At 39.4% G+C, this 26,373-nt stretch overlaps 1 protein-coding gene across 1 annotated transcript in view; it reads left to right on the top strand.

Moving 5' to 3' along the window:
* Positions 1–11,974: 11,974 nt before the first annotated feature.
* Positions 11,975–26,373, top strand: part of syn2b (synapsin IIb) — a 79,328-nt gene continuing 64,929 nt past the window's right edge. The window contains exon 1 of the mRNA XM_003454539.4: positions 11,975–12,402. Coding sequence (XP_003454587.1) covers positions 11,975–12,402 — 428 coding nt within the window. The remainder of the gene's footprint in view (positions 12,403–26,373) is intronic.

Below are 26,373 nucleotides of genomic sequence, written 5' to 3'. Positions count from 1 at the left end.
GCATCGGCAAAATAAAATAAAATAAAATAAAAAAAATGCTCGTACTCATGCTGCCCCGATGGCAGCCAGCGCATATTGGGAATGTCATAGGCACCGATCGGTTTTCTATCGCCCATTTGCTGGGAGTAAGGGCGCCCTCCGTTTGCGAGGTGCGCCTGCTGCTTGCGGCACAGGGAGGAGAGGGCGAGGCGGCGGGGGATTCTCTGGCTGGCTGGAGCAGCATCTAATAACCAACTCGCAAAATAAAACAAAATAAAAACAAAACAACAAACACGAAAACACCGGACATTATGATACAGACTTATAATTTGCACCGATGTTTTTTCGAAATTCTATACACGAAAACTGAGCGCGAGAGCCCTCGGTGCGCCTGCGCGCTGCTGAAGTCAAAGTAAACTTTATTGTCATCTCCGCTACATACAGTCCAGTATATAGAGAGACGAGACGACGAGGCTCCAGTTACAGCAGTGCAAATAAACGAACAATAAATATAGTAGAGTAAGAAAATAAATATACACTTTAGGACTCGGGGTAACGGGATCAATAACAATTTAAAATTTATAATTTACAGTTTGATGATTTAAAGTCTCACACATAACCCGTCGAAAGGGGAGGGAGACCTGCTGCTTCCAAATAGAGCACATTTCATTCATAATGTTGTAAATCCAAGCCCATTATGTATTCATGATTTGAATCCTGGGTTGTGTGAAATCCCAGAAATACACCCTAGACAAAGTTAATCTGTGAACTAAGGTGTAGGTCTATTAGGTTATGTTGTGGTGATCCTCTGGTTGAGGGATGGGTGTTCATACTGGAGTGCAAAATTAAAACCAATGGAAGATGGACAAGAAAAGTTCAAAGCCATCAGGTGCTCAGTTTAGAAAAAAGAGAAAAGAAGAGGAGAAGAAACGAACAAATGATACAGGTAAACAGATGTGTCATTGGATAATGGCAGGTCATCCTGAAACAATCAGAATCACAATACTTTATTAATCCCTAAGGAAATAATGTGGGTTACAGTTGCCCCAAGAAGAAATGGTAAAAATAGTAACAGTAACAGACTAAACTCCAAACAATACATTATGTTACAGATTTTAATATTAATTAGTCATTGTCAATTGTTGATTTGTCCTGTTCTCATTGTATGACGAATTATGATGGCTGTTTGGTAGCCGTTTGCAAACTATGCATACTCTCTCTCTCTCTTCATATGTGTGTGTGGACAACAGTTTTATGTTAATGTACAATCCTTAACATGTTTTGTGTTCGCCCAGGGCGCCAGAGGGAGTGTTCGCCCAGGGCGCCAAACAGGCTAGGACCGCCACTGCAACACATACACACACACAGTGGCATGTGCAAATGCATCCACGCACACACTGAGTTATTCAGGTGTATGAATTGCAGCATAAAACCTGCTGCATAATTTGCAGCATGAATTTTTTTTTTTTAAACTGAAGTCAGCATAAGGTCACACTTTTTTATTTATTTAAAAGCTTGCAGCTTGCAGCCGGCCACAGAGCCACCCTTCCTGATCAGTTTAGCCAGTCTGTTGGTGTCACTTGGATCAATAGGACTGTGTTGCAATAAAAACAGACACCATGAAGGTTCTAATGTCAAGCTTCTGCTACACCTGTTTTAGAGCAGTCGTTCTGTTATTATAGAGTTGATATAAATCATAGTAAAATAATCACCTCTATACCTATTAGAATAATAATAATAAAACAAATTCATAAAAATGACCATAATATTACAGCCTCTTGAAATATATTAAATGTGCATTATATCATTGACAGTAACAGAACAGTTAATAGACTGCATGAGCTGGAGCCTAAATCCATTTACCTTTGAATATCCTCATGTTTTCTTTTCTGTGTAATGGATTTTTTATTTAATTTGAAGTCAATTTGATTTGTTAGGGGTTTTTTTTGTTTGTTTTTTAAATACACCAGTGAAGTGCTAACTTGAACCCTCATGAAAGCTCTTCAGGGAAAGAATGGAATTGGCTGATCTTTGTATGGCATTTAAATTTCATATTGAATGTCACATCTTGTTAAAAAAAAAAAAAAAAACCCAAGAAGATAATGTAATTATACTGACAGGATGATGATGTTTGTTCCTATCAGCTCCTAGACTCTCAGATTGTGCACCAGAGTGTTGTGACTCCAGAGAACAAATTCAATAAATGCAATTAAAAGCAAATATTGAATTAAATCTACAGCAAGAAAGGCCTCACTTACCAGCCTGAAAATTCTCATAATGCTAAAGGGCTGCTAGTTTTTCAGTGTGAGAATCATGTCAAATACAGCGGTGGTGGTAAAAGACAGAAGACTGCTGTGGCTATCATCAGTCTAGCTGCTAGTCGTATGGGCCCGATGCTCACATCTATCTGACTGAATTAATATTGAATGTAGCTACATGACACATCAATGTGTCTGCAGCTCATTATGGGAGTGTCACGAGTTGGACAAATATTATCTTTTTTGGTGATTGCTGTGAGTCATCTTTTTAGCCAAATGAATATTGATAAGATTAGTGAATCCTGACTAACAAGCTCTTTCAGTGCATTAAAGCACCTTGTTAAATCACCAGTGAAGCACCAGGAGGAGTAAAAGGGTTTATTTTATTTTATTGTATTATTATTTTTTAAATATTAATGCTATACATGCAGTATGTGCTTTCTATTGGCCTGTAGTGATTCTACTTAATGCTTTTGCATGACCTTGTAATTATATTATTGCATTTAAATAAGATTCATAAAATGCATTCTTCTTTTTTTTTATTTCCACAGCTAAACAATCCTTATTAACGGCAGTTAATTTGAATTATTCTGGACATAGATGTCAATGCCACTCTTTTTTAAGAGAAGGCCTTTTATAACCAACTTTTGTCTTTCTACAGTAGTTATACCAAAGAAAGGCAAAAGGCCTTCTCTTAAAAGAGAGTGCCATATATGAAATAATTCTGAATTATTATGGAGAGCACTTACCTCAATGAAAAATTATAAGTAACTATATAACATCATTAAAATCCCTAAAATATCTGGTACAAATTGGAAAATGAAGCAGCCAGACATTTTTCATTATGTTTCTCATAAGGTAATACGATGTCTAATGCAAGAATCCACACACACACACACACACACACACACACACACACACACACACACACACACACACAGACACACTTACTATTCAAGAAAATACCAACAGTTAACAATTCAGATTTCTAAAACAGTTTGAAAGAACTAGTAATCATCTATTTTTTCTAATTTTTGTTCCGCTTCTCAGGAAGCTGCAGTGATTTTTTATGAGTCCTCTTTAGAAAGGGCTCGCTGCACTCCAAGCATCTATAATCTGCTTGGTTTATGCCGACAACACACTGGATAGTTATTGATGCCTAACATTCAAATGACACCTTAAAAGCTTGTCATCCCAGCGCTCTATTGTTTGCTTGAATGAGACTGAGATAAGACTGCGGTAACTTATCTTCGCACGGCCATCATTACGTCGCCTCACCACCCTCACTTTAACAGTCCTGATGCGTACATTCTGAACTGTTTCTTTATTCCATACCTGAAATCAAAATATTGGCATTTACTAGCAATTAACAGATTCAACCAAAATATGAAAATGTTTCGAGTCAAGACAGGAGCACAAGAAGGAGAGTTGCAAAAAGGTCAGTACAGGGAGATTACAGAGGCAGACAGATCGAGATATGCTTTTGTGTTTCATTTTTCAGCTATTTAAATTTCAGAACAAAATGTATTATTAACTGTTCAAATTACCTGTAAACATTGCCTTATCCACTGGAAGGTGAAAATTGTATTCCTCTTGGTCTGAATCTGGAGTATTCTAGTATTCCTGTAAGTAGTATTCCTGTACAACAGCAATGTTGATAACCAGCTTTGCTTGGTAACTTTAGGCTGTAGGGATTATGACTCTGGATATTGGTTAGCCTTATTAAAGAGTGCATATAGGGAAATCATGCATATTTTTAGCTGCTCTATTTTATTTAACCAAGTAAATTTAACCTGTTAAATTTAACAAACAGAGTTAGTTACTTTATTACAAACCACATTTGCTTAACCAAGTTTGCTTGGCCAAGTATAAATTACGCCACTGACCGGCCAGCATGGTCATGGATGTCCCTTACATATTTTGGCTTGTAAGTAGTTTTCATAGGTTTTAGTGGAAGCTTGCTTGTTGCTTTATTTTAAACAGTGCTGGCCTGTAATATGGAAAAGTTGTAACACAAGATTATTGTAAAGATACAAAGACCACAGTATTAAAACATATAATAATAGCTCCTCACTTTGTAACAGCTATACAGCACTCCTGCCTCACAGGAGGAAGGTCCTGGGTTCAAATCTGGTAGATGAGGTTCTTTGGGCAGTGTGCATGTTTCCCCTGGAGTTATGTGGGTTCCCTTCAGGTATTTCAGCTTCATTGCACAGTCCAAAAACACCCTTGTTTTGGTTAATTGGTCTGTGAATGGTTATCTTTCTCTATGTGTGTGCCTTTTGGACTTTGTAATAAAAATGTACACACACCTAAATGAGAGTACTTTACATCCTGTGTCATCTATAGAGGCCCCCAAATGCTGTGCATGTTTCAGTATTTACTCTGCATTAAATTAAAGAAAAAGGAAAAAAAGTCTTCCAACCTTTTATTCATTTTTAGTAATAAACAGTTGATGCTGAAAGGTTTGTGTAGTCAGTCATGTTCTTTCAGCCCAGTCTCAGTCTCTCATGGGCATTAACTCTGACATCAGTCAAGACAAATTTGTATGTAATATTTTTTAGTAGGCAGTATAATTTGTGTGTACAGTAGAGGCAACTGAAAACTTTTATAAATCCCAGGCTTTTTATTCCAGAAAATCCTTGACATGAAACTTGGGTGTGACTGTAAAATATTGATTTTGTGTACCTGAGTACAAATCGGTGTGTATGACAGGGGTGAGATGAAAAATCGAGTTCAGGGACATGAAACACTCAGTTACAGGTTATCACTATTTGGTTGTTAGGGGAAGTGTGAATGGAGGTTTCCAGCTTTTGGCCTAATAAAGTAAAATCGTATCTTTTAAAACAACAGTAAACTAGTTTCAGATGCCACACTACAGAGAGAGTCCTTCCATGTGTTTTCACAGTATTTCTGGAGATTGCCTGAAAATAAGTGCAGTGACTGGAATTAAAGTGAGAAATATCTGTCTTTTTGATTGTAGAATACCTAATTAAGAACTAATTAAACCAAATCAATATTTGTGGTGATTGCACATTGATTTCCCTACTGTTAACTGGTCTTGGTGGTGTCCTATAAATTACTGTGAAAGTTCCCTGTGAAACTTCTGCAGCAGATTAAGTGGCAGCCTTTATTCAGATGCCACAGCTTTGAAAGATTAGCCTTGGCAAAGACTCAGACGACAGTTCATCTTGCTGTTAACTGTTGCAAACTTTTTGGTTTTTCAAATTTCTGTCAGTCTGAATCATAGAAGTACAGATCATGCAGATTGGCTGTGAGGCAGTTAATACACTAGCTATAACTACGTGTCTGCACAAACACAAACATGTACAACAAACGACTAACCAGGAGGATCTTTTTCAGCGCTTGCAGGACTGTTGCCATGGAGATTACAATTGCTTCCCATGCCTGGTGGAACATCAAAAGAAAACGCAACGTTAACCACGCGCACACACACAAACACACATATAACTGCTCCAGACCTGCAGAAGAAGAGTGATACAGAGGCTTCTGCTTTTATCTTAGCCCATAGAGAGGCTGCACTGTCACCAAGCATGGATTGGGCCAATATCTCACTCAGAAGCAAGTGAAAGTGAACCTTAAACCCACATTTGAGGTAGAAACATACCAGTTTGCATCTCTTTTTATTTTACATTTAAGCATCTTACAAGGTTTAGATAAAACAGTTCAATTAATTTAAAAAAATAAATAAATTACTGATTATGTGGATCATGTATAGAATCCACTTCCTACTGCTGGCAGATAATAATCATAGCTTCCTGGGTTGTGCCCCCTTTGTTTTAATTAACTTGCCAATGCATCTGAGATTACGCCCTGCAAGGAAAACCTCTATTTAGAAGGTTTTTCATTCCCCCAGTATTAGCACTCTCATTTATTTTAAAAGGTATGAATTTGAGAAAAATTGCAAAAGTGATTTTAGTGTTTTTATATAGAGTTTATGGATGCAGCTTGACAGTCAAGCTTGCTAACATTAACTGGTAACTTAAATATGGTCACTTTAAAGTTTGCAGCTACACTGCTAGCTGGCTAGCCTATGTGCAGTCATGTCAGTAATGGTTGTTTTTCATATTCACAGAAGTCTCTGCACAAAGTCCTGTGAGAAGTGTTTCCCAAATGTTAGAGGTTCATTTATAATCCACACTTGTGATTTGAATGATTCAATAAAGGACTAGATGTTACAATCCCTGAAAATGCATTGCTTCCAATGGAGAAAGTCTTGAGGGATGGCTACTATGAGGAAAGGCAGCCCGGAAGCTTTACCAGTGGGACACATCATCGGTTGTGTGCCTTAACTTCACAGGGTGTTTCGGCTTTTTATCACAAATTATACCAATTTTATTTCTCAGTTTCTTTTTAACTTCCTTGGTTAGGTTTAGGGATTAGAAATCTGATCTAGAGTATAATATTTAAAGTATTAAAATTTTTTAAAGACACATCATCAGTAGTAGACCTTGGATTCATTGGGTGTTTCGGCCATTATCACTAGACACCCTCATCCAAGCAAGGCCCTGCCAGGGTTGATCAGGCCCCGGAGTGTGTCACTGGTTTGTATTAAATTGTTATTTCTCTTCAACTTTCTTCTGTTTAGTTTTCTAGAATTTATTTTCTTCTATCAATTCAATCCAAAACCTACGTGAGGAAGTGGCTTGGAATTACGAAATGCCTCAGCAGCGTTGGACTCTACAGCGACGGGATACTGTCATTGCCTATCCCTAGCCTGGTAGAGGAGTTTAAATGATGAGGCTGGAGATGTCACGCACGGACTCTCGGGACCCCATAGTGAGAGGCGCTGCTCCCACCCTAGCAACAGGGAGGAAATGGACCCCAGCCACAGCTGTGCTACAGGCCAATCTGCTCTTTGCCATCGTGACGTGGTGAAAAGATCCTAGGCATTCTTTGCAATATGGTTTGTATTTTAACCATCACTCGCCTGCTAAATCTTTCTTTGCCTCTCCTGCTTTAGCACTGCTGGCATAAAAGCTTTACTGCAGTCACTTACTGCAGCCCAACCTCTTCTCCACCATTTACTAAAGTCTGAGTCTTAGTTTCCCCAGGGCAAAGTTGTAAGGTCACTCGCTATACCCTGCTGTGTTGCACATGGAGTATTAATAGGGGAAGTACAACCACAGCGCAGCCCGCAAAAATAAATATTGTGTATTTGCATAATAGTGTAATTTCAGATAAATGAATTTGCCACACGAAATGTTTCAAATGCAGGGGGTTATATATCACTGTGTATAACTCTGCATTATTTATTGTTATTGTTATTGCTTACTGAGCCAACATCTCTTCTACTTGTTGCCATGGCAAGTTTGAATTCTTCATTTTATAACGTATAAAACATACAGTACACCTGCTTGACATTAGAATTAGTCTCTGTAGCACTGCAGCATGCCCTGAAGAGTAATTTTTGATCCTTTGTGTGTGTGTGTGTGTGTGTGTGTGTGTGTGTGTGTGTGCCTCTGTGTGTGTAGCTCACAAGCCTGGTTAAATGGTGTTTTGGGGGATTTGCAGTAGATATCTGAGTTGTGTGTGGGTGTTTTAATCTCGAAGCTCCATCCATCCACACAGTGCTGTTAAAGTTCATTCAGAGAGATTTTTTTTTATAATAGCTTGGATAAATCCACAGTATTCCCTGAAGGAGCATCAAGGCTAGAATACCCTTTTAATATTTGCTTTTTCCCAGTTTTTCAACCATTTCAAGTGCATTGCAACATAATCACTCACTTCTAAATCACGAGATGCAGAGATGAGGTGACCTCTGTGAAGGTCTGCTATTGTAGGACCTTGTGTATAGGTAGAAATAGTCTGTAACTTTATAATTGGATAGCCAGATAATAACCATAGCTTCCTGGGTTGTGCCCCCTGTGTTTTAATTAAGTCGCCAGTGCATCTGCGTTTACTCCCTGCAAGGAAAACTTCAGTTTAGAAGGTTTTTTTCCTCGGTATTAGCATCTCATTTATTTTAAAAGGAATGAATCAACAGAAAAGAACACTGGTTGAGTTAAAATTGAATTGGGCAATTAATTAAAATATCAACATTTGCAATTATATGGATGGCTTTTTAAAGTTGTACAGTGATTTATACCATGTCATGATCACTGCACAAAGAACTTAAATATTCCAAATTTTTAATGCATTATCTAAATTTAACCACAAGAGGTTTTATCCTTTCGTAATCACCCACACACACACTCAGAAATCTGCAGCAAATCTGCAAAGCAGTTTATAGTCATGCTTGTGCAAACCAGACACACTGACATGGATAATATACAAATTTACGAAAACCCTTAATATCATTCACTCCGCTAGAAATACCACCCTGTATTGTTTGTTGTTGTCCAATGGAGATGGAGAAGGATCACTTTTTTTTTCTCCCGATCTTTTACAGCTATGTTTTTCAAGAAACAGTGACGTACACAGAAGGGCTCAATGTGCTCCTCTGCATCTGTGTTTTGTGTAGACAGCAGTGTGTGCATGTGAAGATGTGTGCGCACATGTGCCAGTGCTTGTAATGTATATAGCCACGTGTCTGTTTTGACAGATGAGAAATGCTGCAGGCGTAATGGGTTTGCTAAGTCTGCTCATCCTTACTGTTTTTCAGGAGCACCAAACAAATCATACTGTCTCCTTCCAGCTGTAGCAATACTATACTCAACAATACTTACTCAAGTCAGCACTGGGGTGATTGAGAAATTATTTGGTAAATAGAGCACATCTTATTTAAAAAAAACCAAAACCCTAATGGCTGAGAGGTTAGGCTGCATGTCACGTGGGCAGTGGTTTCTGTTTTGCCTCTCAGCTGTCAGGACCTTTGGCTTTGCTGCATGTCATTCTCATCTTCTCTTCCCCTCATTTCCTGTTTATCTCTCCTGCCCTGCAGAAATAAAGCCCAAAAATGTTTTTTGAAGATGTCGATTACAACAAATTTATTCTACAAATACAAGAATATTCTTTGTAAGTGCTAAAGAAAAGTAATAATTCAAGAAACCTTTAGCTCCATGAATTACCGCAGAGCTTTTCTTTGACGTTGTTACCTGCATAGTTTTTACCCATATTTATTATATAACGGCTCTCTGGAAATGTGTTATGTGATGTGTGTAAGTGTCATGAAACATGTAGGCCAGCACGAGCTTAGGATGTCGCTACAGTTCACACTGCAGCTCTGTGACTCACTCTGGCTCTCTTCTGGTTCGCTAAACACAGCCTCCCTCACTAGACCTGACTCATCGTGACTTGCTACAAATGTGAATCCTGCATGTTATGCAAAGAAGCCGAACAGAGATCCATTAAGTCTATTTTACCCCCAATATACTACACTGTGTTGTCCAATCTGCCCTTGATCATTCCTTTCCTTTTTTCTTCTTTTTTTTATGTAACTGAAAGCAGGGTCACCTTTTTCTGTCATCAGCACTTTTTCAGGAACGGTGAACATCATATAAATTTGGACGTACCCTCGAGGTATTTCTCTCCAACCGATCATAAGGGGATAGTAAAAGACGGGTGCCGGTGGCTGATGGAAATTGGTTGTATAACGTGACCTAATCTAAACAGCAGTCACTACTCGCCTGAAAAAAATATGTATCCATTTGGGTGGCTTAGACGGCAGTTGAAAAACAGCCTCTCAGTCCGAAAATGTCGAGGAATACATTTCCATCAGTTGAGTCTATCGGTGGTAAACCATGCTGAAAACAAAAGCTTCCAGAAACTCAATTGCTGACATATAATGAGAGGTTGGACATGATAAATGGGTTTGGTAGTGGGCTAAATTGGTAAGACTGCTTTCCATCCTTTAAGAAATATTTTCCCACTGAAGATGAGATGAAAGCGGTGTACTGTAGGTCTGTATTTTTCTTCTCCCTAATGTGGCTCAGACATGTGTGGGATTTTCTTCCCGCGTGAATAATCGTCTTTCTCCCTCTTTGTCCTGTCATCTTTGGACTGTTTTTTTTCCTTCTTTTTTTCCTTTTTTGGGAGCAAAGCTTAGAGTAGCAAATATTGCACTCCGCTCCTGCTGCCGATGGCTTCCAGGAATCGTGCTCTTCTCATGGCCTGAAATACTGAATTTACAATGAAGCTAGACATAGGCTGGAGATAGTCGTTTAGTAACAAGAAGCGTATGACTCAGTTGTTTGTGTGTATGAGTTTGTGAATGTGGTATCTATTTGTTTACACCCTTTATCAATGCTGTAAAGAAAATTGAGATGTGCTGCTGATTTGCTGTATAAACAGATGTAGTCAGCACAGAAATGTACCATGTGTTGCCCTTTCAAGTTGCTGCCTTACATGCTGATGTTCAATTGCCCTCAAGTTAAGAAAAATTAGGAAAATCTTACTGCAGACGATATCATTGCACATCCTGTTACAAAGATCAAAGTAAGGTGAACCTAAATGTCATACTTATATCGCTACCAGGTCTAATCAAGCGCAGATATGTTTAGCCAATACCACAATTAAAGAAAAATACAAAAATCTGTTAATAAAGTCTAAAAGATATAGATGCATTTCTGCCCTTCTCTGGTTTGCCTTTCTTCTCCTGTCCTCTTGTTCTCTATAAGTCAGGTCAGTTTTATTCAGCACAAATCACAAATTCACCTTAAGGGGCTTCACAGTATGTACGTGACATCCTCCTTTCACTTTTGATTCATAAAAAAATCAGGCAAAAAAAAAAAATCATATTTACCATGATAACTGGAGCGGGGACAGGCAAAAAAACACACACATATAAAACAGAGAGAGACAAGGACAACATGGAAGCACAAGGCAGAAAGACAATGAGCTACTTCTCCACTGTATTTCAAATCACTGGCAAGGATACCATCCTAGAGGAGGTTATGTTTTTTCTATGAGAATTTATTTGCTGTAGCAATGCATCAGGAAGCTGACGTTAGATGGTGATGGGGAAAAAGATTCAGGGAAGACATGCTGCACAAGCGGCTGAAAGATGGATGGATGGTGGGGGAAGAAGGTGGGGCTTGCGGAGAAGGATGGATGGCGTTTCCATCTGTGAACTCCACCTTATGCACGCTTGCAGGAAACCCCTTCCACTGATTGCACACGGCACACAGCGCTACAAGGCTGCAGCACGACACATGAACGTAATCTGTGATGTAGGAGGATGATGACAGGAGAGAGGAGGAGGGCGGGGGGGCAGCCAGCGCGCACGGCGAGTGAGAGAGTGAGTGAGGGAGTGAGGGAGAGGAAAAGGGCACATAGAGCATGAGCGAGTGAAAGGGTGAGATAAGCAGAGAGAGCAGCATCTCTTGAGTACATTCAGCTCGCAGCAGCACAGCAGGCAGGAAGGCAGAGTGGAGGGGGGAGAGCACCAGCACCTCACCAAAGGGGGCGACACCACACCTCTCTCTCCTTCTCTCTCTCTCTCACAGACACACACTTTCACACGTCACACACGCGCATTTGTGAGGAGGCGTGAGGCTCAGCAGGAGGAACACCACATACACGCGCGCTGTTTCGCTGGCTTAGCTGCACTTTGGAGAGCTGTCTCTTGAAGACTGGACCAGAGCTGTATCCATCGCTTCATCCATCCTTTCCTTCCACAGAGGCAGCTCTCTGACACACATCCCTCGATCATTTGGACTGACTTGCTTTCTGTCACTCATCCGATTGCTGATCACCTCTGCTTTCACCCCATTCAGACCTAAAATCCGAGGAGAAAATAACTGACCGACTGAGGGACCCACCTTTCGACCGCAGTCATGAACTTCCTCAGACGCCGTCTCTCTGACAGCAGCTTCATGTCCAACCTTCCCAATGGCTACATGACAGACCTCCAGAGGCCTGACCCACCTGCTCCTCCTCCCCCCACTGCCTCCTCCCCTTCCCAGCAGGGTGCAGCGCCGGCTCCTGCCCCGTCCCCAACCAAAGCTCCAGGACCGACCCAGGTGCCGGCCAGCTCTCCTGCAGCTCAGGAGCGGCGCCCTAGCCAGCTGGCTCAGCAGCCTCAACAGGCCCAGTCCTCCACCGGTGGTTCCTCTGGCTTCTTCAGCTCCTTCAGCTCCATCACCAATGTGGTCAAACAGACAGCCGCGTCTGCTGCTGGCTTTGTGGAGCAGTCGGCTCCCTCTCCATCCCTCTCCAAGAAGTTCAAGATTCTGTTGGTCATTGATGAGCCACAGCATGAGTGGTAAGTGTTCACTGGGCTGATTGGCAGAGGGTTTTCCAAATGCTTGATGGGAAGCTGAAGCTATCAGCAGTAGAGCTGAGTGTTTTTGCTGAAACAAAACTTGAAATTTTAGTGACCTGTAAGAAACAGGCACACTGTGTCTGAGTTTTTGGAAGGCTCTTCAGTTTGGTGGAATAAAAATATTTGCTTCGTCATCAGCCAGAAAGAACATGATTTACTGTAAAAGAAAATAAAAAAATAAAATAGCCAAATTAAGTGTGGGTGCATTGGCTTTATAGTGACTGGCACTGATCAATATAAATAAATGCTTTACAAATTCCAGTAAAGTCGCTACACACACTCAAATGAATCCTTCTACCTTTTTTTCAGTAGTTTTGTATCTAGCTTTAAAATGAACTTTGCTTCCTTGCTGAAGCTGCTCCCAAAATAGAAACAGGCCTGTTAATCCAAACAGACAAGTCAGATTTTCTCTTGGGTTTGGATTCAAACGTCTCACCAGCCAGCAGTGTTATCTGTCTCAGTTCCTGTGAGGCTGTCTTCGTGTGTGTGTGTTAGAGTGGTCTGAGTATGACTTGCCATCCCTTGACAGTACAGGTTGGTTAACAGGAGATAATCCTTATGCAATGAACTCGTACATCATACACTGTCATAAAACAGCGTGTAACCTTGAATAAAACACAGTCTTCTGCAAGTGAAATGGAAGCCGTAGGCTACGTATTGTTGCTATTCTGCTCGCTGCTTTCTGTCTCTGCGCACCTTTAAGCTATAAATGTTTTCTTAAGTGGATGTTGATGTTGGATTTTACAGCTGTTCAGCACTGTCGTTATCTAAGTGTAGTTTAATCTTGTCAACCTTTCGTTGAAAAATGGCATCCTCCTGAGACAGTTGTGACCTTTTCTATTTATTGGATGTCCTGCAGTGTTGTCATTTAGCAATTACTGCTTAGTAGCACAGATAAAAGTGAATATGATGCTAGAGTGATATGGTTGAAAGCTCCAAAACAAGGAAATAAGTGGACTGTGATTTTTAGTGGGTCAAGTCAGTCAGTGGGTCATTTGGAAGACACATTTTCAGTACATTTACACTGGATGAAAATGGACTCACTCATTCACTGGACTCATCAGGCACTTTGTTAGGTGCACTTTGCCTTTTGCTTTCAGCATTGCCGTAATTCTTCATGGCATAAGATCAACAAGGTCCTGGAAACATTTGTCAGAGATGTTGATCCATATTGGCATGATAGCATCATGTAAGTGCTGCATGTTTGTTGGCTTCACATCCATGAGCCAATCTTGTGTTTTACCACATCTTAAAGGTGCTTTTTTGACTGAGATCCGTTGATGTAGAGGCCATTTGAGTACTCCGAACTCATTCTCATGCTCAGGAAACCAGTTTGATATGATTTCAGCTTTGTGAAATGGCACATTGTCCTGCTGAAAGCAGACATCAGAAGATGGGTACACTGTGGTCATAAAGGGATGGACATGGTCAGCAACGATATTCAGGTAGGCTGTGGCGTTTAGACAATGGCCAGTTAAGGTCCCAAAAGTGCCATTATACCACCAGCAGCCTCAGGCCTTTTACCGTGTGCTTCCCCCTGCTCTCTCAAGACCTTCATTTCAACTGTCATGTCAAAATAAAGGCCAAAAAGTACTTATTTCAAGAAACTGAGACTTATTTATGGCCTGCGTTTTTTGTTTTTAGATGAGAGGAGTAGCATGAATCCAATTCTGTTTAAAGTGGAACTGTAAAGCATTTTTGACTGCCATCTATCTTATGATTAGATAAGTGTGAATTAAAGACACTCACAGCTTAAAATGGACTAAATAGTTCTCAACACCGTCAGTGCAGGATTATCTCTTCAGGGTACAAATGTGTGGATGCAGGCATGAAAATTGAGGTTCCACTATTCTGTGCCTCTATGTGACTCTATGTTATGGTAATGCTGTAGCTCATACTGGGACTGTTTTGGTGGCTTATGATTGGACGGCTGCCACCCATGATGTGGCAATCTGAATGTGAGACACTGCCTTAATTCATAAGAGACATTTGAATATGTGGCTCTAGTTCATATAATCCATCCTTTTTTCAAATGTACAAAGACCAAACACAATGTCTCTATTTATAGTGGTCTTGAATTGTTATCGATCACATCAGACTGTGCATGGTAATAAGAAATCTGGTTTTAGCATATGTTTGAATGCATGAGCAAGTGCTGTTGCTGGAATTTTTGCTCCAGTTTGATAATCTTTTATAGCTACTTTGGTTCCAGCTATGAATAATGTACTCTGGATTTGCAAAAACTCTTTTGTGGTTTATGGTTACTCAACTCTAAATGTAGGCTTACAGTATGCAAGTGGATAGTGTCGTTCCCTTGGCTCACACAAGAAAGGTTTTAAATCGTGTAATACAAAATTAGTCGCAGGTCACAGGCATCTTCGGCGATGCCAAGAAAGTAAATATGATTCACAGCAAACACAATATAATGGAATGAATTGGCAATTTCACTGGCATAATTTCAATGGCCTTTTCATTTTGTTTGTACACAATCTTTCTTTCAGAGAACACAGATTAAATATTAATGTTTATTCATTGGGAGGGATGGGTAGACTGAGCTTTCCTTTAGGCATGTGGACTAAAGAGGCATTCTGCTAGACATTATTGATTATCCATCAAGAAAGAGCGGGCTTGAGGCTCTTAGTGATATAAACTGAGAAACAGAAAGTAAAAACTGAAACTACTGCCTCTAAAATGAGCCTGAAGGCCAGTCATCACTCAGGCATGAGAGGAAACACTTTTTTCTTTCTGTATGTACCAATAATGAGGGCATTTATCATATCATATATTTATTATATCAAGAATCTGAATTTGAATTTATGATCTCCTTTATTATTAGATTTTCTATTAGATTTACCACTTTACTCTTTATCTAAAGTATGTTTAACATGTGGATACATACAGTACATACATTGCATATGTATGTAGAAGTGTGGAGAAATGCATAGCCAGCAGCCATCTCTAGGGATGCTAAATGCTAAAAATGCGATCTATCCATTCATCCCTCCATCATCCTTCCCTCTTTTCTTTCTGTTTTTCTGCATCTCTCTTATCCAATTTAGGGTCCTCAAAAAGCTGACACTTTATGTGTCACATCACATAAAATTACAGAGCAGGGTTGTTCAGTGCTGAGACTGCATAATCACCAACATGCTGCTGACTCGATAACTGTAGAGTTTCCAAAAAACCAATGAAGTTAACATCAGCATAAATAGTGCGTGCCAGAAGCTTCACAGCATGGATTTCCATCACCAAGCAGCTGTTTATATTTATTCTGTTTAGGTTTACTGTATAGGTAGCCCAATACTTTCGTCAGTCTGCCACTGACTGCATGTACAATCAGTGGCAGACTGTACATGCATACATCAGCACACGCGCACATATATTCATCCTATCAGAATTCTTAAACCTATAACTATAGGTCATTATACATATATAGAGAGAGATAGAGAGATAGAGAGATAGGGATAGAGATAGATGTATAGATAGAAATAGATAAATATAGACATATATCAAGATATCTGCGTAGATATTTTCAAGAATTTAGAAGCTCTAAAAAAAGCTGGTTATGAAACCAGACTTGGAGGATAATCTTAGACCATGTTCAGGCCTGTATTAGGTATTTTAGGACCCTTTGAATAGTTCTTAAACCCTCGGGTCCTAGGCTGCTCATGCCCAAAACAAACCCATATTTAAATAGAAATAGCTCTAAAACTTTCAAGCCAAAATGAACAAAGTGGGATTTTATAGGGAAGAGACAGTTAAAATACAATAGCTGTCTTTGTCCCTATTACAGGCCAGAATACAGCAGGATTTAAGTAAGCAGCAAACAGCATCCATTTTAATCAGCGGAGAACTAGACTGCCTCTCCACTCAATGCGTCCATTCTGTAGCCTCAAAATGGCAGGAGGTTGCATTTTAATATCAGATGTGACCTGGTTCTGGAAGAAGGTTAAAACCAACTAATAAATGAATATTTAAAATTCATTCTAAAAATCATAGAAAAAAATCAGTTTAGAGCTTATTCACTTCTGCTGGGCCAAGGTAAAAGCAGCAATTAAAAAAAGGGCCTGAGATGCTGTGTTACACTGTATTACGCAATGTTATGGCAGAAATTTAGATTTTTGGCAAATACAACAAACATAAATTCCCTCTGTGGAGAGTTTATTATATAAGTCTCACTGAATGCCAGATTACTTGTCTTTTTAGAGTCTAATAGAAACAAAGCCCATTTTACAGTCATATTCACGAGTTACAGGAAATGTTTCATCAACAGATTCATGAACCCTGAATGGAATTGGGATGCAATAAGCACTCACCACTTCTACCTGTCATGATGAATGCAATAAAAATGAAGCTTTGACTTTTCCTTACTCTCCTCTTTTAGTTCTCTGTACTTTGATTATTCATTTCCATAAATGATAACTCTTTGCATCAAACCTCGCATCTTAAAAGCTTGAAGATTAGGATTAAATATTCATTTGGCTCGCCCTGCAAACTAATCGATCCCAGACATGCATATACAAATGGTTTACAGCTCCAAATAGAATTTGCTGCTGACTGGCTCATGTATAAACAGCCATGGGTATCATGACTGTCTGTGCATCTTCCTCCACGTTCTCATATATTGACTGTGCTATAATGATCGGTTTCTCTGACAGTGTCTCAAAAAGAAGCCACAATGGGAGTCCAGCACTAAATCTGCAATGTGAAAGAGTGAGTGTATTTTCAGGCAAATCTGGATCTGGCTCTGTGTTTGAGTAGACTCTTCTAGTCCTTATGTAACAGACCCAAGCCTGTGAGATGGATGAAGAAAGAGACAGTGTCCTCCAGGGCCTTTCAAGGTGATATCAGCACCGACGGGAGGATAAACAAAGGGGGAGGGAGGATATTTGGGGATCTCCCTTTTATCACTTCCTCTGGATGTCTGCGCTCTTTCCTGTTTGTCTGCTCTTCTTTCTTTTGTGGGTTTTTCCTCTGTGTCTTCCCTCTTTGCTGTCGTTCTCTGCCTTTTATCACGACAGGCACTCTGTGTTTGGCTCCAGAGAAAGTGCTCCAGGTTCACGATGCGATAAAGTAATGAGAAGAGACGTGGTGATTCAGCAGTTTCAGCCCAAAGGCCACATCTGCTCTCCTTCCTTTGCTCTCTGTATCTGTCTATGTCTCTCACTCCCTCTTCTTCCTCTCCCTTTTTCCATCTCTCCATTTATCTACTGAATACGTTCTCTGCAGTTTCTGCCGGAGTGCCAGTGAGTGTATTCACAACCTATATTGCATAAGTGCCCATCAGAGGAGATTAGTTTGGATTGTTGACTTTTTGAAATGACTCATGGTGGATGGTTTTTGTTGGTCTGACTGCAGGTTGATGGTGAATGGCTGCATGCTGATTGCCCTGCAGATGTAGCTTGAGCTGTAGCTGGTTGGTGTTTGAAAGAATAGCTATGAGATTTGAACTTGCTTCACTGAAAGCAAGAGGTGAATAAGCATTATTTTACTCAGTTATTGTGACTGGGAAATGCAAAAACTAGACAACAGTAACATTAAAAATAAAGCTCTGCTTTGAGCTAAATGCTCAAAACGCTAAAAGAAGGTAAGTTTTTTTTGTTTTTTTTTAAAATCACGTTCACCATCTCAGTTTTGAAGGTGAAGCCTACTCTTTACCAGCTGATTGGTCATGCAGGCCTGCTGCAACACTAATGTTAGAACTATTATTAGTCCAGACATTTCTAAATATGCCACTTCTGATGTGTTAAAACTCAAATTTGGGTGTTGGGAATACCATTACTTTTATACAAGCAAACCAATCAAATAGGCAGTCCTGAGATCACAGCCCTACTAGCTTGTTGTATCATGCAGTTAGACATCACAGCCACAAAGCAGTGGAGGAGGGATTGAGTTTAGGTGTTTCACGAGGAGTCTGAGCACTTTGGAAAAAGCAATTCTTTTCTTAGTATGCTGTTTCTATAAATCATCCAATATTGTTGGCCATTGCTACACAAGTAGTTGCAACATTAATTTGTCTTATACCTTTAAACTTAAACAGATTATTTATTGTTGGAACACCAATGTGTCTTCCTCTAGCCTGTAGGAGCAATTTGAGAACAAGAAAAACAAAGTTATAGAACGAAGATGTGTCTTCTTTTTAGTCCTATAGCTTAAAACTCCATAAATAACAAAGCCCTACAGCACCAGCCCTTGCAAGTTAACATATTTACAAAGGCATGCATAGAAATGGTATTTTGCTGTGAAGAAATATACTGAACAATTTTAAAATATCACCAAAGTTTCCTGTCTTTGGGGACATGCTTCTTATATTCTTATATTCATTCAGGATCAAAGTGGTGCATCAACACAACAGTGGACCACCAGTGGGACTCTAAAACATCACAACTACTTGTTTTTTTTTCCTTCAGGTATTTATTTGTTGCATAAAGTGTTTTTTTTTAAACAGCTGATTTATATTTTTCCTATGTTTTGCTGTGGTAGCACTGACCTGGTTTTTAGCATTAACTGCAGTGTATGTGCATGTCTGGGCACTAATGCACTGCTGCTAGTGGAGACAGAAGTACACAGAGAGAGCAGGTGGGGAGGTGGAGCCTTGTATATATCCATCAACATCACATACACATGCAGACACACTAACAAGCACCTGGATTCTCTTTCTATTTTTTTCATCTAATTAAACATGATGAAAAAAGTGTTTTCCCAAAGAAATGTAGCATGTTTTGATGATATGTTCATTCTTGCTGCTGTCGATTGAGTTTACCCAAGAAGAGTGGGTTGGGATTAAAGTCATTTATTGTTGAAACTTGTTGAAGACAACACTTCCTTTGCAGCCCAAGTATGCCTTTTCACATTACACCCACTTCCAAAACAGTAAAATACACAATAAAGCGCAAAAGAGTGCCTGCGTTTTTTGGATAGTTGTGATTTGACTTTGTGGCACTGATTAGGAATTATATGTGGCATTATGGCTCCCGGCTGCAGGTCGTATTTCCAAGCAGACAGGCTAAGAGCTGACCTTATTACAGCCAGTGGCAATGTCATGTTGACTTTACAGGGTGCTTCTGGAATTGACCCCGCTCGTCTTGTCTTAGCTGTTGTCATACTAGACTGGTGGCCTTTTGAGTGCCACGGAGGAGGCAGAAAGAGCTCCAAGGTAAAATGGTAACATACCTTTTTTAAAAGGAAGTGGTCACTTTACAAGTTAAAACAACCTGGGTGTAGTGTTGAAGTATTATGCGATTAAAGCTAGTGTGTCTTTAAATGGCAGTGACAAACTACCAGATTTTTGTTTAAATGCTTGATACAGAAAAGCTTGTTTACAATGACTAGTGGCCATAATGAGATCCCTGATCTAGTTTTTCTTACTAAACCACAGTCTTCATCATTACCAATTAGTATTTGCATCTAACCTACAGAAAACCTACATGTTATTATATAGTTGGAGATAAAGGTGTCATCCTGCCTGATGGAGATGGAGTGAGTAGAGGAAACGGCTTATTTCAGTCATTTTGGAAGATTTGATTTCTTGTGTTTGTCTATGTACATCACAGATGTTGAACATCTTAGATCAACACACATTTGCTGCAGTAAATGTAATAAACTTTTACAGTTTTTATTGTGCAGTACATAATAATTAGCTTACATATTCCATATTGTCTCAGTGAAGAATGTGTAAGCGAACAGAAATCTTGTGCCTGCTCCCATGAGACCCGGCTACTTGTGAATGCAGATTTGAAGTACTGGCTGTGTCAACAGCGGATGACTAATAACTGGCTTTAAGAAGAGCTTTCATCCCTAAGGCCATTTGGGATTAAATATCACAGATCACCCACTAAATCCATGTCATGAATGAGGAGAAAGCAGTTTTCCCTTTTGCTAATTTGAATGTCACAGGAGGCCAAATGTCCCGGTCTCTGTGTTAGTTAACATGCATGTTCCTTTTTGCTTTTTCACACTCTGAACTTTGGTGGACATTTCTGCAAAGACAGTTAGATAAGGACAGCACTCGCTGCCTGTGCTATCTCCATAAATTTACACCTCAACAAACTGTTAAACTAAAAGAGCCAAACAGCTTGAGGGGCTTTATTCCAAAAATTTAATTTAACTAAAAGCCACGGGCAGCAGTGTAGCCTGAATGATTGGCTAAGCGAATGATGCCAAAGCAAAGGCCAACTGATTCCTTATTACGACAAGAAACAAAGACGTTAACCGGAGACAAAAAGTTTTGACACACTTGTGAAGGATTTGTTTTAACTTGGCAAACACCTGTGCATAAAATGACACCCATACTCAAAGTACGCTACTTATTCTATCCTTGTGTATCTTTGGGATTCAGTGGTGTTATATAAGGCAGAGAGGAAATAGTTTTCTTTTGGCTGCTGGATTTCACTGCTTCTCATTCCAGAGAGCTGCAGTAGCTGCTGGCGGCACTGAGATAGAAACAAGGTGTCCTTTGGTGTCAGCGCTGTGACGCACCAGCATTATCAAACAGATAATGGTCCTGTTTAAAGGAGCGACATCATCAAGAAGAGTGTCATATCTGGCTTTCAGATACATTGAAGTATCTCCTACAGAAGGCTCTATTTTTACTCCATTGTAATGGATTTACTTTGACTGTTTACTTTTAGCTGACTCAAGTAAAGTGGAGTTCTGTAGCTTTGGGTCATTTTATGACATTTCTGCTTTATTAACCAAAAGTGGAGTAACTGAGGCACTTTGGCTCATGGCCTTTTGAGTTTTCTTGTAGCTGTGGATGATGCACTGCACTGATTGACCGACAGAATGACCTTTACTATCTTGTGTTTGCAAATGAAACACAATACAGGGAGAACTGCTATACAAAAACACAAAGAGACTCGAGTTGTATTGATTTTGTCGTTAGCGTTGCTGATTGTATTTGTGTCGAGAGCTTCTCCTCTGCAGTAGAGATAAAGCTGTTACTATGAAGCATGCAGATACCTTGGAGGGTCGTAAACGAGACCAATCGGCATCGCAACATCTGGTGAAATAGCCCACTGTTGCTATGACAACGGGTAATCCTCCTCAACAATCTTGAAACTGTGCGGTTCAAAGGAGGGGTTGATATCAAACAAACAATTAGCCTTTACATTTATATGTCCTGCTTGAGTTGCACAATTAAATGGAACAATTGAGACAGTCCAAATTGAAAAGTTCTTATCTGACATCTCATTTTCTCCTCCTTGTGTTCGTTCCTCGTCTCTAAACAGTTGAACTTGAAGTAAATGCACAATTTAACTCCCTGTCAGGAAGGAACAGTGCAAAAATGTAAGTGATTAATGAGTTAATTCATGGAAACTCAAATGTGTGACTCTTGGACTTTATGGAGAGGGATTAAGGAAAGTGATATACTGATACAGTTTTATTGGGAGAACAAATAACTTATAAATGTTAAAGAAAGGATGTCAAGTTATTGCATCAGTAAAATATTTTCATCTCATTCATATGTGCAGGGGTCAGAAGGAAACCATGCAGTTCAGCCAAGGATGATTCTAAAGAGTATGCTCCTGCTTCAGGGGCCAAAGTGCCACAGCCGATTAAAATTGTTTCTACATGCTGAATGTCCTCAGTGTTGCTGAAGATAGTTTTTTTTTTTTTCAGTGACAAGATTGGCTTGATGAGGGATTCTGTATTTCTCATGTGCTGTAGGTAAAGATGTGAGTGCAAGTGGTTGTTTTGTTATGTTATTGACAGGTAACCTCCCCAGGCTGCACTCTGCCTCCTGCTTAATGTTTGCTGAGCTCCAGCTCTGCTCTGCGACCATCTAAGCATGTATAGATAATGGATGGGTGGATTATTTAAGAGGCCTTGCGTAAAATCATTGCATTCCAAACCATATTGTTTAGCCTCTGCTCATTATTAGTGGCACACATGACCAAATTTTAAGATTGGTAATGGGATATTTGTTGTTCTCCTGACATGTTTTACTTACAAAGGCGTGAATATTCCACCTTCTGTTAATGAATCATGTATCTTATTATTCATTTTTGCACTTATGATTCAACCAGAAGACACATATAAAAAGTATATTGCTGTGGCCTCCATTTTAAGCTCTTTGGCCACATGATAAGATTATACTTTGAGTGTAGTAGTAGTCTGTGGTATAAAAGTAGCTTTTGAGCCGCTGCCGTAGTGCTGAATCCCGCTGCTGATTGAAACTAGAGAGCACAGATGTTGCTCCAGTGGAAGCCTCCCCTATTTGGAAAACTAATTTACTTCTAAAGGTGGGTTTACTCAAACTCGCTTGTAATAATTACCAGTCGTTTGAATGAATGAAGTATCATCACGCTGGATCCCATTTTTATGAATGGATGGAGTGCACCTGCTGTGAAATGACCAGCTTCCTGTGCAGAAGTGCAGCAGATGCTGTTTGTGAGGCTGATTTTTCTGAAGCATTATTGTTTGGTTTCTTCTGGGTTTTCTACAGTTTCTCAACACAAAGAGAAAGAAAATGTTCTCCATGCTATCAGCAGTTTATTTCAGGTGGTATGGATCATTACATATCAACAAATAACTCTGCGTAATAACTGAAGTTTCGAGCTCCCCGTTCATGCTGGGATTGTTTTCTCAAATTATCCCCATGAGGTAAGAATGAAGACATTTCTCTTGATTACTCTTTGTTTAATAAAGCAACTCATTATGTGAAATATATGCAATTTCTTTTTTTTGTGCCTGTTTTCCTTCAGTTGCCAAAAATGAAAGATTTCTCTCTGCTCTATTCTTCAACACAGGCAGGGGGCTGTGCTGGGATTATGTAACATTAAAGCCAATTGGAAATGTCAGTGAAGCTCTGCAGAAAGTAACAGGCTCAATGACTTACAGTTCACATCTTGCATTCACACTTTTTTTAAAAATTATATTATATTATTTTTAAATTAGAACAGACTCTACTCATAATAACTCACAATAACACTTCAGCAGTCATAGTCTGACATGAATGACCCAGACAGTTTCTTCAGGTTCTTTCCTTTTAGCCTCTGGGTAAATGTGTGTGTGTCTGGGTAAATGTGTGTGTGTGTGTGTGTGTGTGTGTGTGTGTGTGTGTGTGTGTGTGTGTGTGTGTGTTTCTGAGAGAAAGTAAGTGAGAGAACAGTGTTAGCACTTGCTGTGATAATATCAGCAGCAGAGGAAAGGGAGCTATTATGTCACCACAAATATTTAGCACATTTTTTGAGTCTAATTACAACCAAGCAATGCATTCAGAACAAGTTTTAATAATAGTGGACTACTGCATTGGTGTTCTGTGTAACAGACCTGATGTTGCAGAGAGTCTCGAGTCTTGTCAAAAGGTGGTGATATCAAACTGACAACAGCAAATAACTTTCCAGCAAAATTCTAACTTTAGAATTTGCTGTAGCAGACAGCGTTCAATTTACTTTTCGATATCAAAGTGGAACAAGCTTCTGTTCTGTCCATCTCTTTGCAGCAGTCCGTTTCATGTAGGTAAGTGTGAACAGACATACAGTTAGATCCATATATATTTGGACAGAGACAACTTCTTTCTAATTTTGATTCTGTAAATTACCACAATGATTTTTAAATGAAACAGATGCAGTTGGGATGCAGACTTTTAGCTTTGATTCGGTGGATAAAAAGAGGGGAACTAAAGCATTTTTAAAGCAATCCCTTCATTCCAGGGGCTCAAATGTAATTGGACAAAAATAAATAAATGAAAAAACCCCCCATTCATTTCTAACACTGATTCTGGGTTTCTTTCTTTTTAATACGTGGTATGTTTTGGATCATGAGCTGTTTCACGCCTTCTCCATACTTTTTTCTTGCCATCATTCTGGTAGCGGTTGATGTTCATTTCTTTTGTCCAAAGAATGTTGTTCCAGAACTGTGCTGGCTTTTTTAGATGTTTTTTTTTTTTTTTAAGCAAAGTCTGATCTAGCCTTTCTATTCTTGAGGCTCTTTATGGTAGACTTGGATAGTGATACGCCTACCTCCTGGAGAGTGCTGTTACCTTGGTTGTCTGTTGTGAAGGTGTTTCGCTTCACCGTGGAAATGATCATCCACCTTCTGTGGATGTTCGGGTCTTTTTGGATTGTTGAGTTCATCTTTGCTTTTTTTTCTTAGGATGTACCAAACTGCAGATATGGCCACTCTTACTATTGTACTATTTTTTTTCTGTTTTTGCAGCTTCAGGATGGCTTGTTTTACCTGCATGCAGAGCCCTTTTGACCGCATGTTGTCTGTTCACAGCAAAATCTTCTCAGAAATGACCTCAGATCAATTCCAGGCCTTTTATCAGCTTAATTTATAATGACATAACGAAGGAAATGCCCACACCTGCCCATGAAATAGACTCTGATTCAATTGTCCAATTACTTTTAGTTCCTTTAAAAAGAGGGTGGCCATGTTAAGGGGCTGAAACTACTAAACCTTTCATCCAGTTTGAATATGGATATCCTCAAATTAAAGCTGAGGGTCTACACATTATGTCCATGTCCATTATATAACTGTAATTGGAATATGGTTCAGTAAACAGGTAAAAAAAAAACCCAACTTGGGTCAGTGTCCAAATATATATGGACCTAACTGTATACACACACAAATAAATGGGTATCATGAGTATGACAGTATGACAGTATGGGTGCTTTGTGTTTTCATCCCTGTGAATACCAGGACCCCAGGTTTCCCAGAAGAAGGTTTCCCTCTGAGTGATTTTACAGTTACAGCTGACATATCCATTGTCACACAAGATACAATGTAATGCACCATTTAAACATTGATACGTTAATCATTTTTTCTACATAACTGGATTTGCATTATAAGATGGATGATTGCTTAATAACTCTTCCCAGGCTTAAAGACATGGCGGCACGGTCTGATTAATGCCATTGTTTTGTCTAATTTTCCCAGGATTGGGCTTGTCACTAACTCACTGACGTCACAGAAATGCTGTTTTTGTTCTCCTATTGTTTGGTAAATTTTGATCCAAGTGAAGAAACACAATATTTGATGCTATTATTTGGCATGTTAATGAATCCTAACTGACCACAGGTCATAAGGGACTGTGTTTTCAGTATAGCAACTACTAGATAGTTTTTTTTTCCACCCCCACAAAACAAAAGATGTGATGGTGACTCGACTTTACATCAATGATTTATCTCCGCGCAAACAAACACAAAGACGCAGTTGGTGTACTTCTGCTGTCCTAGTTGCTGTAGAAACATGCTAATTAGAAAGTTTGGGATTGTGGGGGTCGGCACAAAAATATGTGCTGAACTGTTGTGGTCACTGGTGTAAAGTTGCCACCTATTACAAGTGTTAGTGGTGCAACTTATTTTCCCCCGAATCCAAATCAGTTCTTGACTGTTCTCAGAGGATTAGCAGAGAAATATAACACAGTTTGATTTTTTTTATGTCCTACCACTTCCCACTCTGTGCATGTATTAATACAGGAGTTCCTTTCAGTCTGTGCTCACAGAAGTCAAATCAAACGGTCTCGCATGGAAATGTTTTTCTTTTTTTAATCTTAAAACTCTCCTACTTTTATTTCTGTTAGGCTTGCTTGTGTGAGTATTTGAAGATAGATTCATCTGAAACTTTTAAAAAAATTGACATCTACTCACACATGTGAAGCTGCAATGCTTTGACTTGAAGAAAGATGCTAAACAAGTCTTTCTATTATGACGGGGGACAAAGGTGGACTTGACAGTCTTGGTGATATAAGAAGAGAATATTAAAGCCTATAGGTGATATTACACTGTCAAGCAGGTGAAGACTGAAACAGGTTTGTCTCAAATTTGTCTCCATCCCTGGCCCCTTAGGTTAGCCTTTTGTGTTATTCAAATTTCTCTGCGTGATTAAAATAATTGACCCCTAACAATTTAGTGGACACAATGAAGCACAAGATTTAACAGTAAAATAATAGAACTAATAAAA

The sequence above is a fragment of the Oreochromis niloticus genome, linkage group LG5, assembly GCF_001858045.2.
Source record: "Oreochromis niloticus isolate F11D_XX linkage group LG5, O_niloticus_UMD_NMBU, whole genome shotgun sequence".
Lineage (NCBI taxonomy): Eukaryota > Metazoa > Chordata > Actinopteri > Cichliformes > Cichlidae > Oreochromis > Oreochromis niloticus.
This window is presented reverse-complemented; position numbering and strand designations above follow the sequence as displayed.